The following is an 18,348-nucleotide window of genomic DNA, read 5'->3' as shown; positions in this document are numbered from 1 at the left end:
AAAATCTTGGACGGACCATACCTCAGAAGGGTTCTATAGGGCAGGTGGACAAAGCCTCTGCTAGGAAAATTAACATGTGTCACTTGCCAGCATGACTGCTTCCTTTTTATTTCCATATAAAATAAAGGAGAGTTAATAAACAAGACTTAGTAAGACAGCACTTTAAAAATTGCACTTGTATATGGAAGCGAACTGCCATTATTGTTTTGCTATGTCTGATTTATAGGTAATCCTCATCTTTCACCATTTGTTAAAATAAAATAAAGGAAGAAAGAAAGTAAGAAGAGAGAATTTCTGCCTTGTTTGCACCACATACATACCCTTGACACAGGAAGTGTATTCTAAAGATCAACCTCAAGACACATCCTACTCTGGCGAACAACCATCGGCTGTTCTTGTTTTTAAATACAAAGCAACTATAATTGTATTCCCCAGAAAGAGTTTTAAAACAGTTATATTATCCTTTTTTTTTTTTTTCCTGCTGGGATAGCATCGTCCAAAAGTGCTTTGTTAGCAATTTCTTAGAAAACCCTCATGAACTATACCCTCCCCTCCCGCACCAACCCCAAAGCCTAAATATAAAACACAACCCCAACACAATACTCTGCAAGTTTTCTGGCTTTAGGTTGTAAGGAAAAGTGCCAGAAAAAAAAAAAAAAAGTCTTTTCTACAGGAGCTGCTTTTTTTTTTTTTTTCTCTTAAGCAAGGACAGAAAATGGTAGGTGTCCAGACCCAAATCCTCTGCTGCTTAGCAAGTCGGAGGCACTAGCCAATGAGGAGGCTCCCCCCTCAGGCTGCTCCTGTTCAGAAAGGCAGGGTGTCCAGGAAGAGCTTGTCGATGATGGAAGGTGGAGACACCAAGTCTTCCAGCTTCAGGTAGAAGATGCGCTGGAGGCCCAGGGTACAGATCTTTCTCAGTTCTACCAGAGCGCCCAGGACCTTGGGCTCGCTGGGCTCCACAGCCTGTCCCTTACTCTGGTGGTCTTTCAAGCTGCTTGTGATCTTGTTGCATAGCTCCTCTACTCTCTTTGGTTCTTTTAACCCATGTCGTTCTGCAGAGCAATGGAAAAGGGGCAAGTTTGGAAGGCAGTTACATCTTTTATTTAAAAAAAAAAAAAATCTTTTTAAAGTTTGTTTGTCTACAGAGAACACGCACGAGCAGCGGAGGACCAGAAAGAATCCCAAGCAGGCTCTGTAGCCCAGTGTGGGGCTCAAACTCACGAACCGAACTGTGAGATCACGGCCTAAGCCGAAGTCGAGGGTCGGACACTTAACTGACTGAGCCGCCCAGGCGCCCCAGGAGGCAGTCACATCTTAAGAGGCTTTGAATCCCTAATGGAAGCCCACGTCTTGTTCCTGCAGTTGGGATGGCATGTTACAATGCAAGCGCCTCCCTCTTGGAGGGAACTCGTGGCCTTTGGACTCCAATGGCACCAGGGTTTGCATCCTAGTCCTGCCACTTCTTCACTGTGTGCCCCTGAGTTAGCCTCTTGATTTTTAAGCCCCAGTGTCCTTATGAGATGAAGATAATAATCGTCCCTAATTTCGGGTTTCTGGGAGGACCCACTTAGGTGAAGCACACAGTTCCTGGCACATAGTCACACTGAGTGAACGACAGAGTGGTTATTATTTTGCATACATACGAAAGCCTTGTCAGGAAGCAACTCTTTAGAGTGACAAAGAAACACGTCCAGACAAATGAATTAATGTTCTCATCTTGACAGATGGGGAAAGGGGCTCGGTCAGTTCCATTTGCTAATGCAAGGGCTACCCCCCAAGACCCAGCATAAAGCACATTCTTCATGTTTTCATGCACATGCTTTCATGCTAACCAGCACTGAGAAGAATCCAGCTTTTCTTTTCTTTGTTTTTTTTGCACCCCCCCCCCCCCCCCCTTGAAACACCTATTGACCTACACCAGGCACTCTGTACAAAATACACATGTCTTCCTGCTGTGGAGATGGAAAAGTCCAAGAGAAGGGAAAAGGCCCAGAAACAGGCACTGTGGCATTCTACAATGTAGCAATACATGAACACCAGTATCTCATATTTTATAAAACAATACATAAAATGATCCCCATGTTGAATATTATGATCCCCTAACTTATTTTAAGGTTAAGTGATAAACCTTAACTGCTAAACTGATCTGAACTCAGTTTTCTGAGGCAGATTTTGTCCTCTTGCCCCAGAACAATGTTGCATCTCTAATCAGAAAGGAGCCTGCCATCCAGTACAAATCACTTTGCTCTCCCTCAGCATTTAGATACCAGAGCCTCTTTCCTGAGAGAAGGGCTTGGCCCCAGTTATCTCAGTCAGGGCTTGTATCTCTAAGTATATTTACATGTAAAACAATAATTCTTGTGAGATGGAAGGCATCCTTCCAATGGGAAATCAGGCAACACTGTCTAATTTTTCCTAGGTTTATTTTTTCAGTTGGGGATATAGTTCCAGTATAATTAAGGTATAGCATTATATTAGTTTCAGGTGTACAGAAATGTTCAGTGATTCAACATTTCTACACATTACTCAATGCTCAGAAGATAAGAAGTTACTCTTAATCCTCAGTTGGGGATATTTTTGTTGGGGAAATTATTTCCTTAAAACAAAAGCCAATCAGCAAAAAGAAGCAATGTCCAGCAATGTTTTCTTCTCTTGCTCTAAATCAAAGGAGGCCCAGGGGCCAGAAGATCTGCATTCTTCCTTAGGTTGGCCTTAGGTTGGCTAGTTGTGTACAACTTGGGTGAGCTCCTCTCTCTCCAAGGCTTATCTTAAAAGGAGGAGGTTGAATTTAATGACCTCTCAGGTCCCTTCCAGCCTGATGGTTGTAATTATATTAAAGTACAACCATGAAAATTGCTGGTTGGCATCTCAGTTGGATTGTGACTTGTAGGCATCTCATCTCAGTGCATCATAATATAGAGAAAAGGGCACTGGGCGTGCAGTCAGACAGATCTGGATTCTGGTTTTGGTTTTGTTACTTACTAGCCATGTGACCTAATCTCTTTGAAGCTCAATGTCCTTCTAGGAGAATGGGGATTACAGGGCGGTAGACACACAAGTCTTGATTCTACCCTTCATTCCTTTCTGTGTGTCTTTTTTTTTAAGATTTTTATTTTTACTGAAAAAATTTTTAAAATTATTATTTTGGAGACGGAGAGTGTGTGTGTGTGCATGCAAATGGGGGAGGGGGCAGAGGGAGAGAGAGAATCAATCACACTTGATGCTCAGTGCTCCACACTCAGCACTGGGATCCCACAACCCTGGGATCATGACCTGAGCCAAAATCAAGAGTTGGACGCTCTTGACTAAGCCACCCAGGTGCCTCTATGATTTCACTTTTAAAGAATCTCTACACCTAACGCAGGGCTGGAACTCAACCCGGAGATCAAGAGTTGCACATTCTACCTACTGAGCCAGCCAGGCTCCCCCTTTTCCGTGTGTCTTAAATATTACACAGTAAATTAAAAGAAGAAGTGCCATTATAATAAAACCTACTTCCGTGGGTCATTGTGAGGCTTAACTGAGATGATGAAACCCGAAAGTGCTCTGCCAACTGCAGGGTGCTCCATGCGTGGTACCGTCAGCACCTACGATGCTGCGTGACATGTGGCAAGTGGTTGGCAACCACAGGGTCAGACAAAAGGCAGTAAAGTTCCCTACTTCTCAAGGTTTGCAGTGCATGATTGCAAACTGTTAGCGAATCAGCCCAGGTGCAAACCTGTCCTCTACTTTTATCTTTACTACATACACATAGTCCCTCTGCTTAGTCTCAAAAGATGCACCCGGGAGTGAACTTGAAGAGAAACTCTTCCTGCAATGGTGTTCTGCCTAAAGTTTTATTTTCCCTCCAAAAGTGAAAAGGCAAGCTGCAAGATTGGCAATAAACTTCAAAAGCTATAAGATGTGCATAGCCTCTGACCAAGTAATCCCACTCTTGGGAATTTATCTGAAGGAAAAATTCAGAAGAATGAAACTGTATGCACGAAGACGTTTGGGGTAGCAGTATCTATTAAAAAAAAAAAACTGGAAAAAGGTAAGGGGTAGAAGAATAGGGAAATTGTTAAGTAAAAAAAATGGTATATGCATGTAATGGGAGATTCTGTAGACACCAGAAAGGACAAATATGAAGATTATGAAGCAACGTGGACAAATACAGAATATCACACTAAAGAAAAAATAGAATATAAAATGGTATCTAAGCTGCAATGACATCTAAGTGGAAGTTATTTCTGCATATAGAGAAGGGTGAAAGGAAACAAAATAGTGAGAATATTTATGAGATTATCAGATAACTCCTTTCCTTTCTTTTAAAATTTCCAAGTTAGTGGCATTTACGTTTGAAACAGTGTTAACACAGAACAATCTGCGATTTGGTGGCTCTAGTGGCTGTAACATGATCAAACAGTCATCGTGCTGATAGTAAATTCTATCAATACTGAGCTATATCAAATTAGGTTCATAACCCAGGGAGGGACACTATTCCCAGAATAAAATACCAATCCGTTGATGTGAACTTCCCCTTCCTTTCAGTGCCCCATGTCTTGAATTATATTCAAGATCCCATATTCATTTTTAGGATAAAGGAATGGAGCAAGGTGTTGGCTGGATTTTGGGAGGGGGTTGATTATGGAACCTTATAACCAGACTTTCTTATGGCCAAACTCACAGAAGGAGCCTCAGAGTTTTCCCTGCTCTCCAACCAGTTGTGGCTGCTCAATAACTATGGCAACCATTATTTATTCAGTGAACTCAAGTGGAGATCGATACCTCCCTGCCAGCTGGATCAACCCTAGGCCTGGAATTCCTTGAGGAATTCAGAGACACTCCTGTTAGAAGCCAAAGGCACCTTCTTTGTTGTTTTGAACAGCTACTGGATTTGTGGCTTCTTTACTTTTTCAAAAGGGCTGAGATAAAATTCGGTCTCCATGCAAACTACTGCCAGCAGCAAGCAAATTTTCAAATCACTAGGGAGTCACTAGGTGTCTGGGACCTTCCTGGTAATCTGAAATTCCTTAAAACCCCAATAACTGACATTTTAGTTTAAGGGACCTTCTTTCTTTTTGCAGCTTGGTAAACATGGCTGCAGCGCTAATAAACAGAGACTTCAATCCGGGGGGAGACTGGACATTTGGACTTCCCCTTCCTAGAGAATCACATGCATCTTAGTGTAAGATCTTTGTCCCCATTAAACAAAACAGGGTCTTCAGCACTTCTTGCTTTTTGATCTACATCATTTTTATCCAATACTCCAGTATTTTAACTCACCTTTATGCATTCAAAGCTTTAAACTGCATCTTACAGAAATGGTTAACTAATAGATTTACATGTTACAGTCATAGTACATATGAGTTGGAAAGGATTTGAATCATTTAGATCACACTCCCACCTAAGACAAGAATCCCCACCACAAGAGATCACAAAGAGAGTGCCCAGAACCAGCTGGGTAATAAAACTAAACTTAGTAGCACTTTATATTATCCTCTTTTACTTAGATTATTTTATCACACCTCTCGGCATCCTTGTGAATCAGGCAGGACAAAGATGATCTTTATTTCATAGTTAAGAAGGCTGAGGCTCAGAGAGTTTCATGACTTACTTACAGTCAAAACTAGCAAATGGCTAATTTCTTTTGTTCCAAGTCCAGATGTGTTTCTACTATACCAGGATGCTTTGAACATCATATTAGAATGTTCTTCCTCATCCTGAGGTGAGCTCAGCCCCCCTGAAACTCCTTCCTACTTTCTGTGTACCTAATGAACTAATTAATGAATTACGTCTTTCAACAAATACGTATTAGGTGCTTATTCCGTGCCTAGCAATGTTATAGCCATTGGGGTAGAGCAGTGACTAAAACAGACAGACAACAGATCATATACTCCTGACCTGTGTGGTATTAGTATCTAAAGAAACTGTTGGATTCCCATGCAATTTTAGCTGCCCATGCCATAGACATCTCTGCAGAGAGAGGAAACAGAGGCAATTGGAAGAGGAGAGAGAGGAGGGAGAGGGGAAAGTGAAGGAATGGGAGAGAGGGAAGGGGGAGAGAGAAAGGAAGAGATTGACTGAAATGATAGAGGTATTTAGGTCTGTGCTCATGTTTTCCCCTTTTTGCCTAGTTAAGACCTATTCATCCTTTATTTCTTAAGCAGCCTCCATGCTCAGCGTGGAGTCCAATGTGAGACTCCAGAGGTGGATGCTTACCTGACTGAGCCACCCATCTTTTAGATTGCAGATCAAATATTTCTTCAAGGGAACATTCCTTTTTACTCCCAGTTTAGACCATGTTCTCCTATGGCATTCTACTTTTCCCCTTTGAAGGATATGACAGGTTGAAATCAGACATTGGTCTGACTCTTGCCTGCCTCCTCCATTAAATATAATCTCCACGGAGGCATGGACTGTGTTTGCTCACCATTATACCTACAGCACCAAGCTTACTACTTAGGAGACACCCAATAAATGTCTGTTGAATGAATATGTGCATGGAGGAACCATGATCTGTAGAATATGATTCACTGAATACTAAACATGTAGGTTGCTCAGAATAAATATACAAGTAGGGCATAAGCAGCACCCAATGGTAAAGAACTTCACAACTCTAAAACCTCTTGTATTAGAAGCTTAAGAGCCAGATTTCCTGGATGTACCATCTACCACTCATGAGCCTGATGACTGTTGACCCATCAGTAAAATATGGCTAATAATGGTACCTGCCTCGTGGGTTGTGGTGAGAAGTAAATGAATTGATACATGTGAAGTATTTGGGCCGATGCCAGCATACAGTAAGTAACAAATATTAGCAAGTATCCCCTATGTCTAAGACTCAACTCATTAATGTCCCTTCAAATCAGGCACTGCTCTGAGTTTGCCTTTTAATGATTTCACAGTCCTCCCCATCACTCCCATAACCATCTCTAATGATTGCTTCCCCCCAGCCGTCCTAGTTAATCCATCAAAGAACTTAGGTTATTATCTCTGTGATGGTCCTCTCATCTAGCTCCTCCTCTCCAGCGTGCAGCCTCTGGGCTAGGTCTTCCCTATCTGTCACCTTCATCATTTCAGTAGCTCCTGGCTGGTCCCTCTGCTTCCCATCTCTGCTGTAATCCATCCCAGGTCCTTCCAAATCTCCTTACTAAACAAACAAAAGAGCACATGTAAAACCCTTGGCACGGTGCCTGGCACTGGGTATTTTAAAACGATGGCTATTCTTAATTTCACGGAATCCTAATTACCAATAGATTTCATTGTCCCTTGCTACACAGTGTGGTCCCTCCTCCAGCAGCATCAACATCAAAATGCAGAATCTTGGGCCTTACCCCGGACCTCCGTAATCAGAACGTGCAGTTTAACAAGATGCTTAGTGATTTCATGCATGTGAAAGTTAGGGAAACTCTGCTCTAGTCAATTCTGGTCCCCATGAGATGCCCGGGCCAGTCTGCAACCAGTGGTTGTCTAGCCTCTGTTTGTAAACCTAACTCCCCAGTGCTGCTTGCTCCTGGATCAAGCTTTTCTTATACTGAGCTGAATTTTATAGGGCCCAGTTCTGCCTCTTGGACCCGTACAAAAAAGAAATTCTCTTCCTCATGTCAAGCAGCAGGGTATGAGGACAGGGGATGAGGACACCCAATAAGGAAAAGCAAATCCTTCTTTTTTTGAGCAGGTCTCAGGGCACAGGCCAGCATGGAGACCACAGTGAGATAGTTCCAGCTGAAGGGGAAAACGAACCCCAACAAACAAACAGGACCTTCCTGCTCTGAGCTCCCCTTCTTTCTTGGGGAAGTCATCTCACTGCTACCTCTTATTGCATACGTAACATCCTTCACTGCTGGGCGGTCCCCAGAGACACCGAGCCCACACTGATCAGGAAGCCACAGGTTGGTCAGCAGTCTGTGCTGAGGCTGTAATAGTGCTTTCCACTCTGCCTGTCTTTGGTTTATTAGAGTATGTGTCTGTCTCCCTAACGACACCACAAACTCTTTGAGGAGGAGGGATTTGTGTGGCTGGCGCAGAGCAGATGCTCAATAAATAATACTGAATTTGAATTGAAATAAGGTAGTCCTCAGGAATTCAGACTATTTTCTAATAACAAAGTAGTAGGCTAAAAATAATTAATTTTCCTAATTTGGGAGACTTTCTGAAATTCACAATTAACCCATTCATTTAACCAATATTTGCCATGTGCCAGACGCCTTTAAATGCCAAAGTAATTATAAAGATGAGTAAGACTCTCCCTGCCCTTAAAGAAACCCACAGTCTATTTAGAAAAGAAGAGACACAAATAAGTTACTTAATATAATGTGTATATGCAATTATAGGGATGCAGGAAATTGTTCTGGATTCTCAGGAGAATAGCTAGCTCTTCCTGGAGGTAAGAAAATAACACTTAGGATAATAATAATGAAGGTTTGGCTAGTATTTTTTTCTCTGCAAAGTACACATTAGCTCACTTAATCTTTATAGGAAACCTGCAAGTAGACATTATCTCTGTGAAAAATGAGAAAACTGAGATTCAGAGAGGGTAAGCAACTTAGCCCAAGACTGCCCAGCTAGGAAGTAGCAGAGTGAAGACTTGAACTCAGATCTCCCATCTCCAAATCTTGAGACAACCCCCACCCCTTTTTAAAAAAAGGATATTGCCTTGCCAAATTGTACACTTAGTTTTCTTTGCAATGCAGCTGATGGCCATATACGATATAAACACAGGGTAACCAGGTAACCACTTAGAATGAGCTCTGGGAAGACAGGTGGTGGAGGGTGTGGCAGGATCAGCCACCTGCCCGGTCCTCCTATGACACTGTTTCGTTGCTTTCTGCCCCTGCTTCAGCCTTCCTATCTGCTCCTCAATCTTAGAGTTCATGTTCCAACAAGACCAGGAGAAAGATTATAAGGCATAAGAGAAAAAAGTCATTTTCTCACTTGACAGAAGACCTGAGAGGGAAAAGAAAGCTATGGAGGACATCCTTTCGTTGAAGTGATTAGCAAGACGGCATTTGGGCACTCAAGATTCTCTCCACCATCTGGTCCAAAATGGCCATTCCGATCTTTTCCGCCTTTTCATTATGTGGGAAATGCATTGTACTCTGAGGCTAGATCATAATCCCAGGCCATAAGATAAATATCACATGGAATCAATCTTTTCCCTGAAAATCTTCTAAATTTCCCTACAGTGCAGCTCTCACCACTAGAAGTAGAGAGCCCAGGGCCCACACTGTGTTCATGTCTTCTCCCTCCTGCTCACTCCAGGATACATAGTCATTGAGTATAATAGACTGCACTCCTTTGGTTCTTCTTTCTACTGAGATTACAGGTGCGATTTAACACGTGATGCAGTGCCACTGTGTTTGCTCTACCCCAGAGGTGCTCAAGTGTTCCATGCCAAGCCCTTGCGATGCTGTTCCCTTGGTCTGGAATGTCCTTCTTCTCTATCTTCCCATGGCTACATGCTACCTCCTTGGGAAGTCATTCATGACCAGCACTTCAACCTTTCTCTGCCCTAAAAGAGTGAGCAGTAGTCTGGCCTTACCCTGCACTGAAGCTGTCCATTTTAAGGACCTGGGCACTAACCACTGCACATCAAGTTCATGACATGAAAATCACATAGGACTTCCTAGTAGGCTATCCATGGCTTATCTTTGCATCCCAAGAAACTGACACCAGGCCTGGCACATAGTAGGACCTCAATATTTATTTAATGAATGGATACTTATAAAAATGGTGATTCCACACTAACTTTATGTTTGGGGAGCTTCTTATTTATTAAATATAATTAACCATAACTAGACATCCCCTCACGGATACCCCATCAGAAGCAAAGCCTGTAGGTTGTTCCCATGTCAGGGATGGGGCACCGGTTAAACAGGGCGGTTAGGGCAGAAAAACTGGGGACTTAAAAACGTTTGACAACCACAACTGTGGGGAATGAGAGCGATCTGAAAGAAACCATTTCCTGCCCCACCTCCCCACCTAGTTTATCACAAGGGGGCCTAGAGAGAGGTGGAAGAAGCAGAAAAAAGAATTAGAAAAGAAAAGCCACGTTTGCGCAAACTTCTAATACTGCGCGGATTCTTAATAATTTTCCTGGAAAAGAGATTGGTTAAAACTTCTAACATTCTGCTTCCTTTTCAAGAGTTCTTCCCTGTGGTTTAGGGGTAGACAATTATTTTGGGATGAATTTCCTGACGCCAATAGTCCAACTGGTATTCCACAAACACCCTGTACGATCAGTGGGTCTTATTCAGAAGTGAGGATTTCACGGGAGCCCATATTCAAATGGAAATTAATATCCGCAACAACGCACACTGCTGTTTTCCAGGCACTGCCTTTTCTGCCATTTCCTGACGCTTTCACACATTTCAAACACTCTCCCAACCAGCAAGTCACAAAGTATTGCAAGGTCCAGAAATGAGGCAAGAGGGGCTAACTTTTCTTTTGGGTTATACCCGCAGCACCTGTAACAACTCTGCACAGGTGGGCGGGACTGAGGGCAGTATCCCATAAAGGACGTGGCCCTGCTGTGCCCAAGTGCTTGGTAAGTGCAACCTCATTTCTTCAATACCAGTGTTATCCTTTGGGCCTCTCAAGCATCCAAGGATGCTTGAGATAGTCACCAAACTTAATACCTCCTAAAGCCACCACCCACTTCCTCATGCCACAGAGTTTGATTTTCGACTACCTAGGGCTTCCAAGGGGAAGGGGCAGGCGTGTGCCTAATATTGGGGGCTCCCTGTCACCATCACTCCAGGATGGAATGTGGGTGGATGCAGTGCCTATTCTGAATCCGGTCTGGTTCCATCACAAAGCTACTTTCCTGCAATCCATACTGCTGCCTCATGGAATAGTTGTTATCCCCACTTCACAGACGGGAAGACTGAAGTTCAGAGAAAGGAAACGTGTTACTGAATAACACACGCTTGTTAAATGCAAGACCCCACATGCAAACCTGGGGGTGCCAGATCCCATCGTCATGCTGTGTCTGCTGTGCCAAACTGCCTCCTCCCTGAGCACATCCCCACAGAAAGGGCAGCGGGCTGAGCGGCTATAGCCGCAGGACACACAGTGGACTGGACGCAGAGACAGCACTAGCAGCACCTTCTCCCAATTCCTTCTCTGCATTCGCTACACTGAGCTGCCCAGTATCTCCAGGCGGGGACTGTCTGGCACCCACATGTCCTGGCCTCAGAGTCATCTATTAATTTCTACTTAAAGAGTAAACCAACAACAACAAAAGGTGTAAGCCTCAGTGGCTCTCCTCTTAAACCACAGCTCCTGTACCTGAACTGGCCTCTTCCCTCTCATTTGTGCTCAAAGCCAACTGTCAGGGTAGTTCTTTGTAAATGTTTGCTTATTAATATTATTATTATTATTATCATTATTTTGAGAGAAAGAGAGAGAGCGAGCACCAGTGAGGTAGGAGCAGAGAGAGAGGGAAAGAGAGAGAGAATCCCAAGCAGGCTCCGCACTGTCAGTGCAGAGCCCGACGTAGGGCTTGATCCCACAGACCATGAGACCATGACCTGAGCCGACACCAAGAGTGGGATGCTTAGCCGACTGAGCTACCCAGGTAGCTCTTTCTAAATCGCAAGCCTGGCTATGATTCTCCCTTGGTCAAAATTTTCCATGGGTCCCCACTGTCCTCCAAATAAACTCTGACCTCCTCACTGATGTCAGGGGCTCTTCTTGCCTTGCTCCACCCTTAGCTCTCATGCCAGCCTCACTGCCCAGCACGCTATTTTTTTTTTTTTTGGTCACTTCCTTCCTGAAACTTATGATAGCCATATTTCCAACGGCTTTAGTGAATTTTTATTTATCTCTAGAATTCTCAGTCCTTCCATTTTACCCTGGAGATATCCTGTGCCTTTATCAAGGACCATCCCTGCTTTTAATGTTTATTTATTTTTGAGAGAGAGAGACAGAGCGTGAGTGGGAGAGGGGCAGACAGAGAAGGAGACATAGAATCTGAAGCAGGCTCCAAGCTCTGAACTGTCAGCGCAGAACCCGACATGGGGCTGGAACTCACCAACTGCAAGATCATGACCTGAGCTGAAGTCGGACGCTTAACTGACAGAGCTACCCAGGCACCTTAGGACCATTCATGCTTTTAATAGATTACCTGTTTTGAGAAGACCACTTCCTACCTTCTATCTCTCAGCACTCTGTGCCCACTCCCCCATCCCTACTATGCCACAACACCCTGTACCACATGCATTAGTTTGTGCATTCTGTCTCCTCCAGGGATGTGTGCTATCTCTGAAAACGCACTGACACGCTGCAGAGCACGGAGATCAGTGAACACCTGTTGATTAACTAGACTCAACAGTCATTTCCATAGAGATGTGGCAATGTACTGGTTTTGTTTACTGAAAGCCAAGGCTGGCTCTAGTATTTTTTTTTTTTTTAATTAACTAAACTCTGTACTTTCTAGTTTTGAATGTTGAACAGTCCTAGGAAGAGCTGAATGGTTTTGAAATTGAGCTGAAGAGCTTAGTTCAAAGGTAGCCTTTGAACCAATTTCACTCCAGTCCTGCTGGGAGCAAGAAACTTGTGCCTTGAACATGCTTATTTTCCTCAGGTGCTCCCACAAGCCATTTGAAAGCCCTCTAAATGGAATTCATCCTCTTCAAGATGGCCTTGCTTCTGTTTTTGTTAATGGCTCCCTCAGAAATCTCTGGTAGGCGCCATCAAAAGAAGGACCAAAAACCTGGAGGAAGTGGGGTTCCACTTGGAACACTGAGGGAACAAAGTAGTGTCTGAGTCCTACCGTAGCATGTGCTAATTACTTCTATTTGCCTTCAGATGAAGCATTAATTGCTGAACCAGCCTAGCCTCTTAAGGCACTCAGACGCATCTCACTGTCATTGACAGGAGATGTCACAAGAAGGTGCATGTGAACAACCCACCTGATGCATGAGAAAAATGGGCCCATTTGCACCAAAGGATGGATTTGGTCCTCTGTGAAGCTCATTATGTTCCTAAAACACATGTTTTCTACAGCTAAGAGTGTAGCAAATCTGAACCTTAATTCCTAGTCCGACAGCCTAGCCCATGCTTGGCTCTGATGACAAGGATGGCAGGTGAGCCCCAGGTCTGGCTAGCCTCTTCTGAAGCCTCCAACCTCTGTCACTGGTTCACCAGGCCCCAGTCTGATGAGAAGGATGAGACTGAACAGGACACTTTGGAAGTGGAGGGAGGGGGGCAAAGGGAGCTGGGGCCTGGGGCTCCGAGAGCAGCCACAAGGAGGTGGTATTTCTCTTCTCACTGATGTGCCTTTCTTTTTCTCTCTCACTCTGTCTTGGGAACCTTTCTCTCCCAAAAGACCAAAAGGGAGAGGGACACCTGCGTGGCTTAGTCGACTGAGTGTCCAACTCTTGGTTTTGGCTCAGGTCACGATCTCACGGTTTGTGGGTTTGAGCCCCAGATCAGGGTCCACACTCATGGCTCAGAGCCTGCTTGGGATTCTCTCTCCATCTCTCTCTGCCCCTCCCCAGCTCCCTCTCTCTCTCTCTCTCTCTCTCTCTGTCTGTCTCTCTCAAATAAATAAATAAAACTTAAAAAAAAAAAAAGAAAGAAAGGGAGAGGCATCTAGGGGGAAGAAGGCATAACACAGAAATTGAATATGTGTTATGCTTCTGGTTCTTAACCTTTAAAAATTATTGAGTTGAGCCATTTTTTGCTTTTCATAAATATCTATTTTTCTCAGCTCTCCGCCAAAGTTGCTAAATAAAGTTGTAAATAAATAAATAAATAAATAAGGTATGTTTCATATTTTTTGGTTTTACTTTGGGTCACCCACCAAGGACTGGGAGAAAGGGAGACTTGCCCCTTCTGCTCCATAGGAACAGGCTAGTTAAGGTAAACTTCCTTCAAAAACCCCACGTAAAAATAACCCAGAAGCAGTTGGTTCAACGTCAACAGAGCTTCTGTGGAAATTCAGATTTTTCCTGAAGGTTCATGGCAGTAAGTTGCAGATATATGTTTCTTTGTTTAAACAAGGTTAAACTTAGCGGATTTTAGAAAAGTGGCAGTCATTATCCTAATTTGTATGTGTGTGTGTGTGTGTGTGTGTGTGTGACAGCCAAAGCCAGAACCCCTTAACACAGGAAAGGAGAGGAAGGGGGGCTAGGGACACAGTCACTTTGGTGACCAGCTGGTGCTTACCTGTGATCATGCTCAGTGCTGATAGGCATGCTAAGGCTTGGATATCAAGGTTCAGGCTCTGCAAACTTAAGGAAAAGTCTTTAATGGAGTCGAGCCACTCCCCAAATCCACGAAGGCACTGAAGTCGATGCAGGACAAGTCCGTTGCAGAACACAAACTTATCTTCAGCAGTGTTCGACCTATAAGACAAGGTCACGGCGGGTGGGAGAGAGAGACACATTAAATGGGTGTGTTCAGTCTGTCCAACACCATAACACAAAGGCACCTGAGTAACCACGAGGCAGTGTTCAGAACCCGGCAGCCTATGCTGTGAAACTTGCCCAGATACTCTTGATGCCCGAGACTGTGCTCCTGGGATAAACAACCACCGCCACTTGTCTGTGCGAACTTTCTTGGTGAGCATCAGCCCTGGGAAGCTGGGGTGGAGCACTTGTACTCTTATTATGAGAATCAGTTGCCGTCCCACCCGGGATGGGACACAGAGGAGCAGGCACTCCAGGAGAACGGCAGTGAAGCACTGTGCACCGCCTCTTTCTGTAGTGAACACAAGCCTTTTCCCTTCATGGCTCCTTCCCTTCTTATTCTCAAATGTCAAAAACTGAAAAGACCCGAGACTAGACACTACAATTCCACTCTGCAGACTCTAAGAACCTTGCAACCGCCAGAAGTCAATCACAAAAATAAAAAGTCACTGAAAGTAAAACAGTCATTTTGCATATCCTTCTCTACTTAAAAAAAATTTTTTTTGACGTTTATTCATTTTTGAGAGACCGAGAGAGAGAGACGGAGTGTGAGTGGGGGAGGGGCAGAGAGAGAGGAGACACAGAATCTGAAGCAGGCTCCAGGCTCTGAGCTGTCAGCACAGAGCCTAATGCAGGGCTCGCAGAGCTCAAACTCACCAACTGCAAGATCATGACCTGAGCTGAAGTCAGATGCTTAACCGACTGAACCACCCAGGTGCCCCGGTGCAGGGCTATTTCTACATCTGCCTGATAGTTTATATTATGTCCATCATCACCTCGTTTGTCTCTCATGACAGGTGCCTTGGAACACCTAGACGTCACCACTTAGCTATGGGGCCTACGCCACTCTTAATCGCTCCTTTTCCTTACCTGTAAAACAGGAATCCCGATTGCTACCTCTTAATATTGTTGTGGGAATGAAATAAAGGATCTGAAAGATTATGCACCGGGCCTGGTACACAAGGGGAGCTCAAAGAGCAACAGGTGTAACTAATTCTGAATTCTCTGTGGTCCTTACTTGAATCTTACCTTTCTTTTCATTTTCCAGTCTCTTGCTACATATTTGTCTCTTTTAGCCTATTGCGATAAGTTAATATCTCTTAATTTGTGCTTCTTGGATGAGTAGTTTCATTCATTCATTCACTTAGCAAGTATTTCCTTAGGACCAAGTATATGCCATTCCTGGAGCCAGGCACTGGAGAAAACTTAGTGAATGGGGCATATGTGGCACCTGCCTGTGGGGAGCTTATCCCTTACTTAATCCTTTGCTGTCTGCCTAACAAGTGACAGTCACATTGCTGGCTTGGCTCCTGTGCACACCGGCTTGGCTGTAATTATGCTAATTACTGACTCCTTAGATATAACTCCTCCTCTCTCTCACAGATCCCGCCACAGAGGCATACAAAGGACACAATCATTCAGTCTCAGTATTTAAAACATGGACCTCAGGCCACTGGCTTCAGAATTGCTGAAACATGAGTTAAAAATGCAGATTTCTGAACGTTCTCCAAGGTAGCTCCAAACCAAAATAGCTGGGAATGAGGCACGGGAATCTGCAGTTTAAACAAGAGTTTCTGGTAACACAGTATGAAAAGCTTAGACAGATCCCAGGTTCCAGCTTTTTGAAAATTCACTGCCATTCTGTCTTTGGTGTCACTGAGTAGGATAGGTTGAACCAAATCTTTTGATCCAGATTCTCCTGCAGTAAACACTGGGGGGTTGAGAAGCCGTGCGAACTCTTTAGAGCCCCAGCTTGGGTACTAGGACAGTAACTTGTCAAATAGAAACCCATGAGGTAAATGCAATGTTCAAAACAAAAACTTGCTGCCAGGAAATACCTTATGCACCATGAGAGAATCTTCACAGAATCACAGAATGCTGGAACTGCAATGGGCTTCAGAGATCAACAAATCTAACCTCATTTTACAAAGGAAAGTAAACTTCAGGTGAGGCCACTGACCTGCCCAGGGTCTTATAGCAAGTGCATGTTAGAACTGAGACTAGGACCCAGGCGTCCTGGCTACCAGTCCAGTGCTCTACCCACTGCCCGGTTTTTTAATGCCTGACCAAATTTCCTATTTCTTTCCTGAGCAAACTTTTCACCGATGACTCAGTTAACAAACCCAGCAGGTTTCCAACTGCTTCAAAGCAAGGAGAGAACGAAAAAAAGATAAATAGTGATTACCTGATGGAAAGTCTGAGAACAAACAGCTCCAAAAAGGCTGATTCTATAAGTAATGTCTGATCTTCTTTGGGGAGATCAGTAAACCCGGGAATCTTTTCCGCCCAGCTTCTGGATACATCGATGGAGGCTGTCAGGAGATTGTAGAACTGTTGCACATGTTCGGCATCTGTGCCTGCAGCGGCCTGTTCGGTGGGACAGTACTGGAATGCAAACCACACACAACAGCATTATCTCAGTGCAGCAGAAGCAGCAGCAGTCTTAACAAGCTCGCTCTTCCCAGGCCATCAGTGCCTAAATCCTCACTTTTAGGTCTCACATAAACACTTATTTTTTTTTTTTTTGTTTTTGTTTTTTTGTTTTTTTTGTTTTTTTTTTTGCACTTAGTCTCATCTGATTCTCACAATGTGAACAGAGCAAATTTTGTTACCTCTTCACAGACAAAAGAAATCTGGTTAAGTCCCATTAGTGCAGTGGTTTTCAATCTTGATGCAATCATCTGGGGAGCTTTAAAAAACACTGTGTCTAGCTCCTAGGCACAGAGATTCTACTTTAGCTGGTCTGGGGTGGAGACTGGTCAGCAGGAATTTCAAAGGCTCCCCAGGTGATTCCAAAGAGCAACCATTGTTAAGAACCATTACCCCTAGAGGTTTGTGTCCAAGTAGGCCTCCAGGGTCTACTGATTCCAGGAGAGCATGGCTGTCTCCAAGCAAGATGCTCATTAAGCCACAGTTCTCAAAGTGTAGTCCCTGAGAATGTGCCAGAAATGAACATCTTGGGCCCCATCCCAGACCTGCAGAAGCAGAAACTCTGAGGGTAGGACCAAGAAACTGTTTTATTAAGATCTCTAGCTGATTCTCATGGACACTGGAGTCTAGGAATCACAGAATTAACCAACAGGAGAAGAGAATGATTTTTGCTTGCTGTGACATAAACCAAACCAAAGGGGATGGGAGGGTGTCTTCTTAGTAGGGCCCAGACAGTTATGTGCTATCAGACTCAGGACTTGTGGGTACAAAAATGAATGGAACTTAAAAAAAAAAAGAAAGAAAGAAAATTCAGTTCCTCAGTCACACTAGCCATATTTTAAGTACTCAAAAGCCATGTGTGGTATATAGAATATTTCCATCACTGCAGAATATTCTATTGGATGGCATTGATCTAAAGGATCCCAGGAGAAGAAAGGTACAAGTAGGAATGAAGTTCCTGCCCAGCTTTTGGATATTCTGGTAGAGTCAAGGTTTTGCCTGAGTCACTGGAGGAAAAAAATCTTTCCTGCTTTAGGCAGGAAGATTGATATAGCAAGATAATAATCAAGGGACAACCAACAACACAGAGACTTAAGAGATCTGCAGAAACATTCATGTAAATATGTGCATCATTTCCTTAAGTGTGCATTTGCGTCCTTTCTCTCAGCTCCTCCTGGGATATGGATTTTAATCCTTATTTTGCAGATGAGAAAACTCCGGCTCAGAGGGAATTCAGAGAGGTTAAGAGACTTTCCCAAGGTACACGACCAACGGTGGTCCAGTTAAGACTTAAACATGGCCCTGTGTGTTCCGCTCCTACACTTCCTGGCTGTTAATGTGTCTGATGTTCCCAACTGGTAGCTGTGGGATAGTTTTAAAAAGCATTTTGCTTTGCTCTAATTGGAGGTCTCCGGGTGTGTATTCATTTGGTCCCATGTTTTGTCAGCAGCACAGTGACTGGCACATAATGGACCCCCAATAAAGTGTTGTTGCATATTGTGCAATGAAAGAATAGTCATGG

General features: G+C 43.9%; 1 protein-coding gene across 4 annotated transcripts in view; it reads right to left on the bottom strand.

Moving 5' to 3' along the window:
- Positions 1-696: 696 nt before the first annotated feature.
- NR4A3 (nuclear receptor subfamily 4 group A member 3) overlaps positions 697-18,348 on the bottom strand; it is a 35,430-nt gene continuing 17,778 nt past the window's right edge. For all 4 annotated transcript variants that reach the window (XM_042963880.1, XM_042963881.1, XM_042963878.1 and 1 more), the window contains 3 exons: positions 16,582-16,781; positions 14,155-14,333; positions 697-1,052 (listed from right to left, as the gene is read on the bottom strand). In XM_042963880.1, coding sequence (XP_042819814.1) covers positions 805-1,052; positions 14,155-14,333; positions 16,582-16,781 — 627 coding nt within the window. In that variant the 3' untranslated portion in view covers positions 697-804. The remainder of the gene's footprint in view (positions 1,053-14,154; positions 14,334-16,581; positions 16,782-18,348) is intronic.

This window comes from Panthera tigris, chromosome D4 (genome assembly GCF_018350195.1).
Source record: "Panthera tigris isolate Pti1 chromosome D4, P.tigris_Pti1_mat1.1, whole genome shotgun sequence".
NCBI classification, from domain to species: Eukaryota; Metazoa; Chordata; class Mammalia; order Carnivora; family Felidae; genus Panthera; species Panthera tigris.
Note: the sequence above shows the minus strand (reverse complement) of the source record. Positions and strands in the feature narration are given on the sequence as shown.